Below are 15854 nucleotides of genomic sequence, written 5' to 3' on the forward strand. Positions count from 1 at the left end.
TCAACCTTAAAAGCTAATTTTTAATACGAGATTAAGAGGGTGATGTCATACCTCAGATTACGTAATGACACTCTGCTCATCTATTTATGTGTCACAGAGCTATTTGTGTCTGAATAATAACATATATAATTTGATGGGAGTGTAGTTTGATTTATGGCGCTGCTATTAAATGTGAATTAAAGGGCAATTTTGAGATGAAAACACAAATTCTAATCCATATAATCTTTAATTTATATACACAAAGGAAGCCAGCTTTTCAGGGACAGTCAGTGGAGCCACCCCAAAGGAATATTATGGACATCTTGCCAAATTAATCAAAAAGTTCGTGGAAAATGTGATAATAATACATCCTACAAAGGCAGAATAATTTTATTAAAGTGTATTGTCGTGAGAGCTCTCTCCCAAGGGACTGTACAAAAATGTTTAGGGTCGTGGAAGGGGTCAGAAAAAGGGGCTGACTATCTTTTCTATTTGCTTGAGGGAGGACCTTAAACAATTTGATGGATTAGTCAGCCAACAGTAAATTACTCTGCAACATGTCCAGTTGATCCAATTTGTGAATGATTTCGCTGTAATTCATAATTTTGCAGTGAGCAAGTGAGTGTGTTTATATGATTTATGATGATCACCCAAAGAAATGAAACATCTGAAGTTAAAGAAGAAGAGTCATTTACACAAAGACACCAACAAAAATGTATAACTGAGGAGATGAAAAGATTTGAGATGTTGTTAAGGACCGAAGCCAAAATCATCAGACAAACTAAAAGAACCGCAAGAGACTATGTTGTCAATGACCAAATTCCGAACTTGCTACCAGACCGTAGACTAATCCACATCATGTTCTGCTTCCTGCAAACTCTACCAAGGTGCCACCTTTCGCAGTAAACCAAATATCGTTTTTTTTAGTAGGTGTGTTAAATGTCCAGACCTAATTCTCTTGATGTCTTTAGTTCATTCAAGAGAGGACATGTCAAAACTGTACTTGCTTTTATTGTCTTTTAAAGGCACTTTTAAGGTTTTCTTGATGTCTAACATTGAATGTTTTTCCACGCACCTTTAAAGCACTTTGATTTGCCTTGTGTCTAAATAATACAATGTATTAAAAAATGCCTTGTTGGTCAAACATAACAGGACTTTGTAAGACTTCAGTTTGCATATTGGTAAACTGCTGAGGACATTTTTCGCTATTTTCTGATATTTTATTTATTTATGTATTTACTGAAGATGAAGTGTGTAACTGAGAAAACTGATTAATTAATAATGATATCAGTCATTAGTCTGAGCTGCGGGCTATCTGACATTTTGGTAAAGCAGGAAAGGACCCCATATATATATTTAATGTCAACCTTCCTTTGCATCATGTTGCACCTTTGTTTATTTGTTTTCTTATTCTGCAAAGCAGCCTTGGGCACCTTGAAAGGCGCCATATAATTCCAAGTTATAATATAATTATTATAAAAAAGTAAAACATTAACCCCCTATTTCAGCCCACAACCCTAACCCCACTTTCCATACAGTCCCTAAGTTGCTCTCAGTTTTTGCACCTACATTTTGACATGTCATAGAAGGAAAAGTGCAGTTTCATTCACTAAAGTTAATGATAGCTGTACCTGTGCACAGCTTACTGGGACACTTTATAGAACTGAGCCATTGTTAATATCATCAGTTTCATCTGTGCTCCTTCTACTTTGACAAGTAAAAAGTTTGCTATAAAAGTCAATTCAGTGATTTTACTTTCCCCATTTGAATAATATGTACCGAATATATGTGCAACTTTTTGACCACCCAGAGTTTCTGTATTTTCATCCACACACGTCACTCTCAAGTGTGTCATTATACTAAACTGTCTAATTGGCTCTGAAGACAAAATAACAACTACCTGCAAACTGCTCAGTCCACTGTTGTGGTTTTGATGCATGGGAGCATTGAGCTCCACAACCATGAATTATCCTCTACACTCATTCATCATCCTCTTCTTTCATAACATGTAATTGCACAACAGCTGAGCAGCTACCGTCCACTCTTAGATTCTTGTCTGGAGTCCGTTTGCTGTTTGTCTGTGAATCCTCCTTCAGCATCACAACCATCCGGAAAAACATCCATAATCACACATATTGATACATTAATGTCCTTGAAATGACCTCTTTTTTAAATATTTACACCGTCACCTCTTTCTGTGCTTTGACACAGACTTTAATCCAGCTTTGTTGTTATTGTCAGCGCATAGAAAAGAGTTACACAGAAATTTCGTTTGATTTTGTGTTGGGAAAGACATGAAAAGCCAAATTCACACACCTAAATCCTCATATAATCCTGCAGTGCATTTTAGACAAATCATAGCACAACTGCAAGGCCTTATTATTATGATACAATAATGGATTTAACACACCACAAAAAAAGCACTAAAAGGGGATTATAGGACTCAGACTCACATTTAAAAGGAGTGCATTAATCTCCATTCTTTAGAGAAATATATATATAATATAGAAAAAATAAAATGGAAACATATTATACATGCTCAGCTCAGCACATTTAACTCCTTCATTAGAAACTTTAACTTCTTTCATGAGTGTCTCATTCTGTGGGGCTGCAGCACCATCTACAGGTGAACTCAGGCAACTTCCTGTTTTGAAGACGGATCCAACATGGCTGCTCCCTTGCAGACGTCTTTAGCAGTCGTCCTGCTTCTGTGAAGAAGCTGCAAACCACAAACAGGTAAACTAACACAAACACAGAGAAAGTCATATTTTTGTATGTTAAGTGGTGCATACTGCAAGGGCATGTGCATTAAGTTGCAGATCTTTAGTTAGGTGTTATTTTGCTATTTCAAGCTCCAGTGTGTTTATACACACTGACTATTAGTAGAAATATTTGTTTTGAGTATCTTTTCTTTAGTGTTCAATCACCTTAAAGTATTGCATGTTGTGATCCTCACCCTGAGATGCCACGAAAACCCCCTGAATCATACACACTGCTCCTTTAGGTGTCTAATCTCTATCTCTCTGTGTGCAGCCACCATGGATGTGAAAGAAATAGTCCACTGTGCTCTGCAGATCGAGAGATCCAGTTCAGACAGAAGCTATGGGAACATCTTGACCCTCCTTGGTGACCTTGATAAGTCGAACGTCTCGGCAGAGCAGCTGGAAACGACAGACATTGTTAAAGTGCTTTACAGGCTCCTGAAGAGCTGCTCTGATGACAGTGTAAAGAAGGCAGTGAAGTGTTTGTTGTCAAAGTGGAAGAGACAGTACAGCAAAGATAGACAAGGTGTGAAATGCACCGAGGAGCTCTGTCGAAGGGTTTCCCTACCAGGGGACGCCGGCGATGGAGGAGTTTCTGAGCAGGAAGAGAGTAAGGTTGAGAGCGTCAAGGCAGCTCCTGAACAAACATCCTTAGTGGCAAAAGATGGCCCTCAGACTCTTTGTTCGACTGCAGAGAGCACCTCTGCATCTTGTAGTTTTTCATCAATAAGATCCAAATGTGTTCAGCTCCTTCTTGCTGCCCTCTGCTCCGAACTTCCTGATCACCACCAGGCTGCAGAGCTGGCTACAGACATCGAGCGCTGCATCCACGAGCTCCACAAATCCACCACGGTCAAATACAAAGCCTGTGTGCGGAGTAAGGTGGCCAACTTGAGGAATCCAAAAAATGGGCATCTTCGCCAGGGCCTCCTGAGCGGCTCGCTGTCACCTGAGACATTCGCCCGGATGTCTGCTGAAGAGATGGCGAGCACAGAGCTCCGGCAGCTGAGGGAGGAGTACTCGTCCCGCGGCGTGAGCGAAAGGCAGCTTCCACAAGGTGTAGAAGGGACGCAGACGCAGAAGATAATATGTAAAAGATGCGGGGGGACTGACTGTAGAGTGACGCAGGTGTCCAGGGGGGCTCTTTTTTTGCCTGCATGGGTGAGGCAGAGCGGCCCTGACGATGACTCAATGACCTTTGTGACCTGCAGCGGGTGTGGGCAGCAGTGGTACCACAGCGCCTGGGTTTGCCTCTGAACACAAGTATCAGATTAATTAACAAATGTCAATAAATAAATGAGTTGATCACAGTAAATGAATCAGCAACAATGTAGATTATAGATTATATATTTTTTAAATAAAATTAAAATGAAATATATGGATATTTATTTTTAAAAAAGCCTCCTGGACATTAAAAAATACTGCAAAAATTCACTTTTGAGGAGCTGAAAGAATGAATGAATTCTGAGCATTTTGACTGTTTTTTAAAAAAATTGTATTTAAATTTTTTATCATCTCAGCTCCACTGTTTTTGTCATCATGTGAAACTGCCATCATGTTTGTGGTTTTCCTGTTTTCAGTCAAAAGATTTCATGATTCTGTAAAGACTGTGACACTTTTTAAGAGTTGAAAACATTGTAGTCAAAGCTTTGTGGTTCTTTTCTTATATCTTAAAAAGGTGCAAGATTTGAACCCAACAGTGCTCATATGTGTTTTTAATACTGAATGCAAAACCAACAAAATAAGACATTTTTTATGCAGCCTGCTAAATGCTTCAAGTATTTTCTCCAACACAGAAACAGGAGCGAAGGTCAGAGGAATGCAGAGTGGAAACAAAGGACAGAGCATTCTTGCAGGATGGAGCACATACTTGTGGTTTAAAAAAAACATTTTGAGGATGCAAGCTTTTTATTTTGTGTGTGCTTTCGGCAGTAAGTCCATGACTAAAAGCCCAACGTGTGCGACCTTTCTGCTGAAAAGCAGAGTCACTGCCTGTTGCAGCTGCAGACTCAAACCACAACTTTTAGAGAAGTAGCTCTCATCATCATCATCTTCCCGCTGATTCATTTCCTGTCTCCTGTAGTTGATCTGCAGATGCTCATTTAACTGCTTTTCCTGGCTCCTATTTCTTACATTTTCTGGTCAGAGGATGATGTAAAGACTCTACAATCCTGACCTTTTAACCTCATTAATGTATCATTTTCTTGATGTTGAGGAAGTTGTCTGTTGCACATATTGTAAGTCACACTTAAATTCCTTTAAAAGAAAAAGAAAACATGCCCCGAGCTTCCTACAATATCCCATTCATTTGCAGCTTCAGTGGATGAGACATGTGACCTCAGAAAACGGTGAGCATGTGAGTCAGTAATCTGCCTTCCCGAGCAGCCTCAGGGGTGGATATCCCGTGGTCTTTCACTCAGCCGACGTGGCACCGTGACTCGTTGACACGTCATTGTGACGTCACGCCAGGCATTTACTGTACATTTCCTGGCTCAACAGAACTTTCCTGTGCTTTGCAGCAGGCTCAGTTGGTTATAAAAGGACAAATCAGGGATGTCCAAAGATAAAATCCCCTTCTCATGGTTCTCATTAGATATGGAGCTTCAATATCTTGTCTGGCAGATACAGTCAGAGTGTGGCTGTTTAGTATCTTGGCACTCTGACTTTTCTCTGTGTTGTGTCTCCTCTCAGATGCTCCCTATCTTTAGAGTGTTGGGTGACGGTTTCCAACCTTTCAATCACAGCAGACTTTGAAATCTCTGCTTTGTTGCCATTTATATTTTTCACACAGACAAAACCCACTGCAGACAGAGATAATACATTTCAGGCTCCTTTGGTGAATCTTGACCAAGTGCAAGAAGCTTGCAAAACTGCATAAATGCTGATCATCTTTGCTCATTTTTCCATGCAGCAGGGGCACCAGGGAGAAATGAAGAACAAGAAAAGAACTTAAAGAGCTGCAAAGGAACAGCAAAGAGACAAAAAATTAGTGCAAAAAGGGGAAAACAACTACAATCAGACACAAAACAACACAAAAAGACACAAAATTTGAGCAATGGGGCACAAAATGACCTCGAAGTGACACAAAATGTCCTTTAAGAGACACAAAACAAAAAAAAAAGAAGACAGCATTACCTAGAAAAAAACACCCACAAAATGTAGCCAGCGAATATAAGAATAATGATAGTCATAATAAGAATAATAATAATAATAATAACAGGTGGATTACACTGATTAAATGCAGCCTTTATGCACTGTGAAGAGGGAAAACCTAGATGTTCCCAAAGATTATGATGAATGACAGGTTGTTTCTTCATGCAAAAGAAATATGGGGTTTAAAATTCAATCAAGCTGCTTTATTTTAGGGTTTTAATAAAGGCAAGACATTTTTGACCTTTAGGATTAATGGTGTATAAAAAATTGCCTACTGTGTCTGAAGTGGTGGAGGTATACTGTGTTTCAGAGAAAAAAAAGAGATAAATGTGAAAAATCCACTTAATTGTGTGTCACAATCATTTGTTTTTCTTTCTTATAACTTTATCTTTTGGCCCTTCATATTTAATTTAGGGGCCCTTTGGAGGGAGCTTGTTAAGAACCACTCCTGACCTTTATTATTTCCATGTTTAAAAATTGATTTGTGTCAGAAAACTAATCTTAAATCTACAAAAGCTCAGAAAAAAAGATGTAAAGCACAGTCAGTGGATGCAGTGCGGGACATCCAGCCTGCGCATGATGAGGAGGCGTGACCGCCGGGTCATGTGAGCGTCATCAGCGGCTGCGGGGACAGACACCGGCGGGGACACCGGAGTGACATGTCACCGGCTAACAGCTGCACTCTACAGGGATGGAAGAGGGGGTGTTGACCGCAGCAGCCGGACTGTGACCACCACACCGACAGGTACAGTCAATTAGACGACAAAACGTTTAATATTAGTCGCAAAAATGCCCACTTTCTGTCGTTTTAATGTTAGCGCGCCCATTAACGAACAGCTACGGTTTACAGTGAAGCTTCCATTATCGGACAAAGCTTCTTTTGCTTTACTTCTTTTACATTTTGGTGTTATTTGCATATTGACAGCGACTAAACAGTGAGCGATATTCAATATTCAGCCAAGTTATTGATAGTGTATGCTAGTTTCGGAGTGTTAAACACCTGTTTCTACACTCCGAAACTAGCACAAATTTAAGCTAGCTAACTGAAACCGGCAGTAGTAACTTGAGTAACGGTTAACTATTCGTGTTTTCTTCGTCGTTGTGTCTTTTACCATCATGTCATGCTCTTTAATTCATTTTAACATATTAATAAAAGTGATAAAATACACTAAAGTGTTGGTAAAGAAGAATAATTGGCATAAACATTAACTTCGTCGGGGTAAAACTGTGTCCGAAAATGGAACTTGATGGTTGTTAACTAGTAACAGCGAATAAATAGATAAATAAAATAAGAATATAATACTGTCGTGCAAACAAAACTGTATTTATTATTGTTGTAATTATGAGAAGTGTGAATACGTTATGTTCCTATCACTGGAACCATAAAAGGCTATCTTCTTCCATAATACCTTGATAGCTGTTGTGCAATATTATTACATTTCTTTTTTTATTGCAAATATGTTATTGTCTTGCACTCAGCTCCTCTGGCATGTCTCTGAATGAGAAAACGATTACCCTGCTGATTTAGTATTCTGACTTTTAAACATTGATATAAATGTCACATTTTGCAGGCTCAAATTGTATCATGTGGTTGCTTGGTTGTTGGAAATATTCATGACTTTTTTGGAAATAACCCAAAGATCAGCCTTCTGTTTAAATAGTAGCACATGAGGAACATGACTCCAGTGTTTCCATTCATTCCTGCCTCTGCTGCTTTTTAATAAAATGTTAATGTTTCCCCAGAAGAATTGACAGGAGCAGCCCTGCAGTCTGTGTTTAAAGGTCTCAGGACAAAGACATCATTTACCCAATTTTGTCCCTGGGCTCAACATGCTTATGGCTGCCAGTTCATGTGACAGTGCCGCTGAAGGAGTTTAACTCCTTGCTTCATTCATGTATTTAAAGTCTGTAAAGTAGCCTAACTTTTCTTAAGGAACAAGGGATTTGGCCAATTTTGTCCTAATTGGCTGCAGACTGCATGCACACTCCTGCTGCATGTAGTGACAGTAGCAGTAGATGTTTTTGTAATGTAGTCTTTTATTGCAGATAATTAGAAAAATAGTGCCAACGATTTTGCTTGCCTGTTAATAGTTTTAGTAATAGGTTTACCATAACTAGAATGTTTATTTTATTTTTATACCCCATACTTTTTTAAAAAATAAGTCTCCACCAAATGGGTGAGCTGGCCATTTATGGCAATTCTAAAACAGAAAATAAACAAAATTACAAATCATTTACTGTTAAAAGCTGGTAAAACCTGGTTTTAGACAGTAAAAAAAAAATCATACTTGTGATTTTTTTTCACCATATATAAAATGGATAACATTAAATGCATTTAACAACAACTATTGTAGCAAATAGTCAATTTTAGTTTCATTAGCTGAGCTTCACCTTTACCATAGAAGAAGGCCAAATCAACCGTTTTGTAGAGCATGTTTTAAAAAGAATTATTTGACCCTTATAAGATTTTAATATTTTATATTAAGTTACAGAAATCTGTTCATTTTGACCTCTTTAACATGTGGAATAAATATGCCTAACTTTTAAAAATCCCACCACACAGAGCCCTCATGTCTAGTGTGATCTTTATTGTTCCTAACTTCCTGTAGGAGGTGAACTGAAAAGGCAGATTAAAGACACAGCGACATCTAGTGGATTATTTTAGAATAGCATACCTCAACCAAATGGTAGAGATGGCTCAATGACGTTGAGTTGAATTCAACACATTTTTAATCAAGATATTGTGACTCAAAATGTGCTCTACCAAACAGTTGAGCTGGCAGTTAAAGGGTTAAGTTATTTGTTATCCAGAAACATGTACTCAAACACAGTAAGTGAGTGAGTGACAGTAACAGTGATGGATCTGTCCTAACTGTGATGGATGAGGTTGTTGACGTAACACAGCTCCTCCTCGCTCTGGGTGAAATTTCCCACTTTCATCTCACAGATTTCCTCTGGTATGTGGGTGGAATGATTACCATTTAGCTTAAACTGGTATGTTAAGCATGCGAGTGTGTGGTACGTGCTTAAATTTCTGCTTATATCCTCATTAGTGTCTTGCAGCTGAGCGTGAGAGTGGGAGAACTTCCTCGTCCACTTGTGTTGAGTCAAATTCTCTCTCTGTTTCAGATTGGTGACAAAATGATCTGTGCGCTGGTTTAACGGTGAGTTTTAAACTCTTTGTTTTTTCCTGTTGTTGATTCACTTGTGGACGACTTGCTGGTCCTGTGATCAGTGTCCATGTGATGTCCAGCACGGATCATTTCAAGCACAACATATTAATACACACAGTGTGGGACGTTTATTAGTGGCATAGTGTAATGAGTGGGCTGTGGCTGTTTTAACAGGATTAGTTAGTCGACTGACTTCAGTTCTCCTCACAGTCTGAGCGTGAAGGGAAACATAAACAGTTAGTTTTACTTCCTTAAAGGCAGTTGTGATTAAGTGAAAGCTGATTAGGAAGCAGTTTGTTCTTATCTCAACCACAACTTTATCTGTGAGGCTGAAGGTAAACATCAATAAAGTCTTTCCTGAAGGAATATTCCTGCACACTGAGTTATTATAATGCCATACTGTCATGCTGGAAGGCAGTTTAATATTGTCTGATAAAGATAAACATAATTTTGAAACTGTGTGAACGCATATTTCTACTTTTAATGGTATTAGTGTACAGCTTTACCGTTGAATCTCCTTTAGAATTCTTTATTGAAGCTATTTTGGATTATATTTTATCATTTCAAGTAATAAATGTACGAATTAGCGCCTTCGGAAAACAGAGTTTACAGAGTGCATTTACAAACAAAGCAAAGCAGAAATGGAAATCAAAGACTGCGATACCACAAAAGAAAGCCAAACAGTCCTCTTGAACACAAGCAAGAGGAAACTGGGGTACAGTTAGGTTATGGAACTAAGGCTGCAAAAGGTCACAAAATATATTATAATTATATTTATTGTTCTTCACATTCATGCTGCACTGTGCCTCAGTTTTAGGCACAAAATGTATCTGCAGAAGTCTGCAGGACCTGCTGGAGATATGGACACAGCTTCAGTGTGACTGTTGTTTTGCTTTTTTCTTTCTCAGTTAAGGTTTTGTGCTCCTCAGGTGGAAGCACTCTCTCTTAACACTTTCTGTAAACCTCCTGTGCAGTCGCTTGGTGCATATTAGTGAGACCAAACCTGGCCCAGCCCGCTGCAGCCATGATGTCCAAGTCCGCCCTCCTGAAGGTGATCCTCCTCGGTGATGGTGGTGTCGGCAAATCATCGCTCATGAACCGCTACGTCACCAACAAGTTTGACTCGCACCTCTTCCACACCATCGGCGTGGAGTTCCTCAACAAAGAGCTGGAGGTTGACGGCCACCACGTCACTCTGCAGATCTGGGACACAGCGGGTCAGGAGCGTTTCCGCAGCCTCCGCACACCTTTCTACCGCGGCTCTGACTGCTGCCTGCTCACCTTCAGCGTGGACGACGGGCAGAGCTTCAGCAACCTGGTCAACTGGAAGAAGGAGTTCACTTATTACGCAGACGTTAAGGATCCGGACAACTTCCCTTTCGTGGTGCTGGGCAACAAACTCGATGTGCCGGAGCGGCAGGTGTCAGGGGAGGACGTACGGCAGTGGTGCCGCGAGAACGGCGGCCACCCCTACTTTGAGACAAGCGCCAAGGATGCTACAAATGTTGCATCAGCTTTTGAAGAGGCGGTACGTCGCATTCTGGCGTTGGACGACAGAGCTGATCATCTGATTAACACCAACACAGTGGACCTGCAGAAGAAGAGTCAGCCTGACCCCACCTGCTGCTGAGCTGGAGGCGGCTCACAGCTCATGTGATGCGTCTGCAGCTGCCGCAGACGGTACGAGTGTGGTTTCTGCAGAAAGAGGAACTGGTGTTTAGCTACTGTATGTGGTGCCCTCAGATAAACTGTGACCACATCTGCATTTGTGAGCAAAGTCATATTTTTTTCAAACAAAATTGACAATATTTTCTGGCAATAATCAGCATTTACAGTTCACAAGGGACACCAAATTGTCCACCCAATGTCTCCCAACACTGTCTCAACTCTGATCTAGACTAGACCTTTTCAGGAATACGATTATCAATTTATACAAAGCATTGAAAGACAGTTAACCCTTTGAAACTTGAACAAATTGATTTGATTTCTTTCAAAAACATGAGAAGAAGGCAATGACCAGCTTCACAAAAAAATCCCCAAAAATTTGAAAGAAATGTGTCAAAGAGTTGCAAGAAAATTGCCTGAAAAAAAGAAAACAATAAAAAAAAACTAAAGGAGACAAGAAACGACTTCAAGAAAGTGTGAAAAAATACACTTAATTTTTTTCCCTGAAACATAATTTTACATATTTATGATTAGAAGAATGACAAATGTAGTTTTCTGAAAATATTTCCCATACTTGCCCTACTTTTTTAAGATAACATCTAATAATCTCCCCACAACTAATTTTTTTTTCAATTTTCTGTACATTTCTTGTGAAGTTGCTCATTGCCTTTCCTCCATGTTTTCAGATCTCTCCAGTTTTCTCAGGTTCTGGTTCCATAGGTTTGAATGCCTGTAAAAGGGGCTTGAATGCAACACAACAAAACTGAGGCAGGTTTCTAAAGGGTTAATAGACAGATGTATCTGACAATCCTCAGTTGCATTTGAGGTGGACATGCTAGAAATCTAAACGTTTTGGTAGTTATTGTGACTAAAGTTCTTCTTTGATAACATTTCTCTAAACACAAGTTCTCTAAACACAAACAAAGGTTCAAAACAGTTTGATGTCACTGATAGAGCTGTGGTTACCCACAGAAAGAGACGGTCTGAGATTATTTTCTGCCTCGAGAAGCAGATGCAACCATGTTTACAGCCGAAGCATTGTGATTCAGTACTGACTGTTCTCAAACGACTGTAATGCAGGACTGCAACCTGATAGCACTCCCAAAAATGATCTTCAGCTCTCTTAATAACCAAACTTCTACAGAACAACAATATTGACGTTGTCAATGTTTTAAGTTCTGTTAATGGTTTTTTACATCTTTTTTTGCATAAAACGTGCAATTTTTACAGTTATCATACGTGTAGAAACACAAAAAGCTATTTTTTCAATCTACTCTTGATATTCACCATATATAAAAAGTACTTAAAAATGTATGTGGTTAATCACATTCAGGTAGAAAACACTGTCTCTCTGAGAAGTTGATAAATAGGACTACTCTGGTGCAGATTTGATAGAGTTAATCATATGATCAACAAGATTTGCTAGTTTTTTAAATCTTATGTTTTGTTTTTTCAGGGGTGGGGGTTTAGACAAAAGATTATTTTCTTTTTGGATAATAGTGCCAAACCAGAGATATTAGATATGTTTTTGTGAAAAATCCAGGCTTTTGATAATGCCAGTGATGTCATGAATGGATTGTTTCTCTAAAGAAAAATTGAAGCTGCTCGTAGATTAGATAAGTTATTATTAACTTCCTGTATTCAAGTATTTATTGATCACTACACTTACTCTCACCATAAAAAGTGAGGACTCCCTAAAAACGTTGTATTTCTCCTCAGCGCGGTGCCTTGCGTCTACCGTCACACAGTGTGTTGTGTATCTGATAGATTTTTTAAACATCTTTTTTTGATAAATTAGCAAAACCATAACCGAAAAAGTGCTTTACTATAAAAGTGTTCATAGATTAAACCTTCAGGAGACCTCACACCTAACTGTAACTTCAAACAGATGATTTGTGGTTATTGATTTACGAGGATACGCTAAGACTTTTGCACCTTGTGCAGCTGCACGGCTGCAAAAACACCTAGATTTCCCTGCAGATTTCCAAAAGACTTCTACCTGACTTCTTAAATGGACCGTAATATTGTTATACTAGAAAATAAATAAATAGTGCCAATATATATTGATTTAGATAGGTCTAAATTATGTCCATCAAATAAAATCTACTCAGTTGGGGATCTCTGTATTCTAATATTAATGTAGTATTTAGCATCATGCTCAGCCCAAACAGGCTTTACAAGGCAGTTTCCCTGAGACCAAATACATAAAACACAGGAAAACATTAACAGTATATTCTGTGGGCCTTCATATTTGTGTATTATTTGGTGTCATTTTCTTAATTTTCTTGGCTTTAGAAATAGAACCAGCCAATTCTTTGGATCTCAGTCCAACTTGTCATTATCATAAAACTGAAATAATTCAGGACTTTGCTCTGCTTACAGAGGTGCACTATCAGCTTAAGTAAGAACGTGCACTCACGGGCTGAGACAGTTAGAAAGTTCACTGAAGCGTGCCCTGCTGCGTCCTGTAAGACTGTGCCCCTCTGAGTGAAATACCGTGTGTCAGGGAGTGCAAAGTGCACAAAGGCCTAAAAATGTAGGACACTGCTGAACCTGAAACTGTTGTAAGATTCAAATGACTCTACACCTGTATAATCTCTACATTAGCAGTGCCTTCTTTAAGGCAAATGACTCCTTTTTTTTAAACACTGGAAATAAAGCTGCAGCCAACGATTGAGAAAAATCTGTCTTTTGAGTGCTTTTCATGTTTTTTTTCTCCATTCGCAGAGCAGTACCGTGTATGTCCACAAGACAGCGCCCACGCATAAGAAGTTTGTGGCTCCACAGTAACACTGGTGAGCTGCCATCTCCATTTCACTTGTAAATGACACAGTGGTGGTGGTGACCTTAAATAGTGACACGGTGTTTTCACAGGCTTTTCTGGGAATAGTGTGGGCTCACTTTAATGTATTTTGATTGAAAATGATGTTTTTTTTTCTTTTAAAATTGATAGGGAAATGTCAATAACATGGCTGTGCAGCCAATGTCTCACTCAGTTCACACAAAATTCACCTGTTGCAAGAATTCTTGATTACAGCACAGAAATGTAACTTTAGACACAGAATATTTCTGGCATTTTACATTTACTACTGTTACAATAAAAACATTTTCCAGCTGCTTTATCTTGCAGCAAAATGAGCAGAATGGAAGGTGAAATGCATTGCTTGATGCATTTGGCAGAAAATAAATCTGCAGATATATCAGTTACTCAGCCCAGGTTACCTTGAATTTGTGAGACAAACTTGAATTAATTTGGTGAATGAAGAATGCAAAAACACAGAAAATATTGTCACTGAACGTCAAAGGCTGTTGCATTGCAGCAACAACAGTAAAACTATACCAAAAAAATAATTTACAAGCTTTCACACAACTCCTGCAGTTTAATCCAAGTCTCATTTATCCAGTCATATGCTCAGTACTTAACAGACAGCCGTTTTCAATAGAGAGCAAAAAGGAAAGTAAAATTAATGTAAACTCTCTGATATCTCCATTTCTCTTTTAGTGGGCTGTCTGTTTAAGAAGTGTTGAGCATACAACTGGATAAATGAGGCTTCGATTATACTGCGTGATTCGTATGAGATCTTGTAAAGAGATATTTTAATACAGTTTTGTTGCTATCAAACACGGACTTCCATTCATCTACAGTTTCCTCCGATTTTGAATTCTTCGGTCACTGTGGAGGCGTACAAGACAAAGTTTTCTTCACAAATTTAAAGGAACATGGGGTGAGTAATTGATTTTCAAAATAATAATTTGGGCGTATTTGTTAAGGTATTCCATCAAAAGTTTGTCACTTTTCCTGTTGCATGTGAGGAATTTCTGTCCTGTACTTTTACAATAGAAAATTGAATATTTTTGGATTGTTGGTTGAGCAAAAGAAAAACAATAATAAGAAGTCACTCTGGGCACTGGTAAAGTTTGAATTGCTATGCTTAGAATAGCTCATTCAGGGAAATAATTTCCATCTCTACAGCAATGCCTTAAATATTTAACCAAACAAGGAAAATTCAAGTAACTTCAGACCCAAACACAAGAACGAGACATTAGACAACGGTGTCACGATAATAAAAAATATCGGTTTTACTAGAGAAGGTTACAAAAATCATCACTATATAGGAGTCATAGAACTATTTCCAACTTAAAAAATAAAACCATAATGAAACACCTACAGGGACTACAATGCCATCAAAGTACAATGGAGTTTTCTTTAGAAAAGAGTGGGTGGAGAGGGACGGGGGAGTGTGGAGGAGGGGGGCAAACACCGCCTACCATAGTTGTCAGTACAATTGACTACACATCACCTGAAAAACTGCAAAGACACAGTCATGTCTCCTTCATGCAAATAACGAGGAAACAACAACACCCTGACACGCATCGTCTTATAGGAAATTGAAGTTTGCCTTTACATCAACCTGGTGGCAAAGCACGTATATTTATCAAACATAACACACATGGCAATATAGTCCTTTTTTATACAGAATAGACAGCTGCACACATGGACGATACTGACATGCTTCATCTCATCAAAGTTCAAATATTTCTCTTTTTTTATTTTTTTTTTTAGGGTAAACTAACCAGTGATGATCGATATAGAATATAGTTCATGATTATTAAACAATATCTGATTATAAAATTAATGTATGAAAATTCCTGACTTGTTTTATTCAGAGTGTAAACATCCAAAACAGTCTCTGTGGCTCGTGTGAGAGGCATGACGTTCAAAATTTTTTTAAAAAAAAAGAAGAAAAAGTGACTTTTTTTGTCAACTCACATGTTGAGGAGTCACTATTTGGTGAAAAAAAAAAAAAAAGAAGCACAAACAAGTTCCATAAAATCATTGTTACTGAATCACAAGAAGAACTCAGCTGCCTAAAACTGATAAAACATTACAAATCAACTTCCATATTTTTTTTCTCATTTTAAAATGTATACGTCACAAGCACCTCAATCCATCATATCATACTGCACTGTATCCCTCTCACGACATATCATTTAAGATGTTACATTACAATTATTATATCAAATGCAGAACTAGTATTTGAGTGCTAAACACATATCTCAAAGGGTACATTTACATATATCTGTGGAAAAAAATAATAGAAGAGCATGGCAAAACACTGAC

General features: G+C 38.4%; 2 protein-coding genes across 8 annotated transcripts in view; both read left to right on the plus strand.

The window, feature by feature from the left end:
- Positions 1-2601: 2601 nt before the first annotated feature.
- LOC121962992 (transcription elongation factor A N-terminal and central domain-containing protein) lies at positions 2602-4137 on the plus strand. The gene is made up of 2 exons (XM_042513348.1): positions 2602-2715; positions 3013-4137. The coding sequence occupies exon 2, from the start codon at positions 3018-3020 to the stop codon at positions 3996-3998; it is 981 nt and encodes a 326-aa protein (XP_042369282.1). The 5' UTR covers positions 2602-2715; positions 3013-3017; the 3' UTR covers positions 3999-4137.
- A 2400-nt stretch (positions 4138-6537) lies between these two features.
- LOC121962788 (ras-related protein Rab-9A-like) overlaps positions 6538-15854 on the plus strand; it is a 71967-nt gene continuing 62650 nt past the window's right edge. For 5 of the 7 annotated variants that reach the window (XM_042513087.1, XM_042513085.1, XM_042513084.1 and 2 more), the window contains exons 1-4: positions 6538-6639; positions 9024-9058; positions 10042-10747; positions 13460-13527. In XM_042513087.1, the coding sequence (XP_042369021.1) occupies positions 10092-10697 (606 nt within the window). In that variant the 5' untranslated portion in view covers positions 6538-6639; positions 9024-9058; positions 10042-10091 and the 3' untranslated portion in view covers positions 10698-10747; positions 13460-13527. Of the gene's footprint in view, positions 6640-9023; positions 9059-9975; positions 10748-13459; positions 13528-15854 lie in introns of all 7 variants that reach the window. The other 2 variants (XM_042513089.1, XM_042513086.1) reach the window with 2 other exon arrangements.

This window comes from Plectropomus leopardus, chromosome 24, assembly GCF_008729295.1.
Source record: "Plectropomus leopardus isolate mb chromosome 24, YSFRI_Pleo_2.0, whole genome shotgun sequence".
Taxonomy (NCBI): domain Eukaryota; kingdom Metazoa; phylum Chordata; class Actinopteri; order Perciformes; family Serranidae; genus Plectropomus; species Plectropomus leopardus.

Bases quoted from the DNA above. Each gene is read 5' to 3' on its own strand.
- LOC121962992 (XM_042513348.1), top strand. From the start codon at position 3,018: ATGGATGTGAAAGAAATAGTCCACTGTGCTCTGCAGATCGAGAGATCC.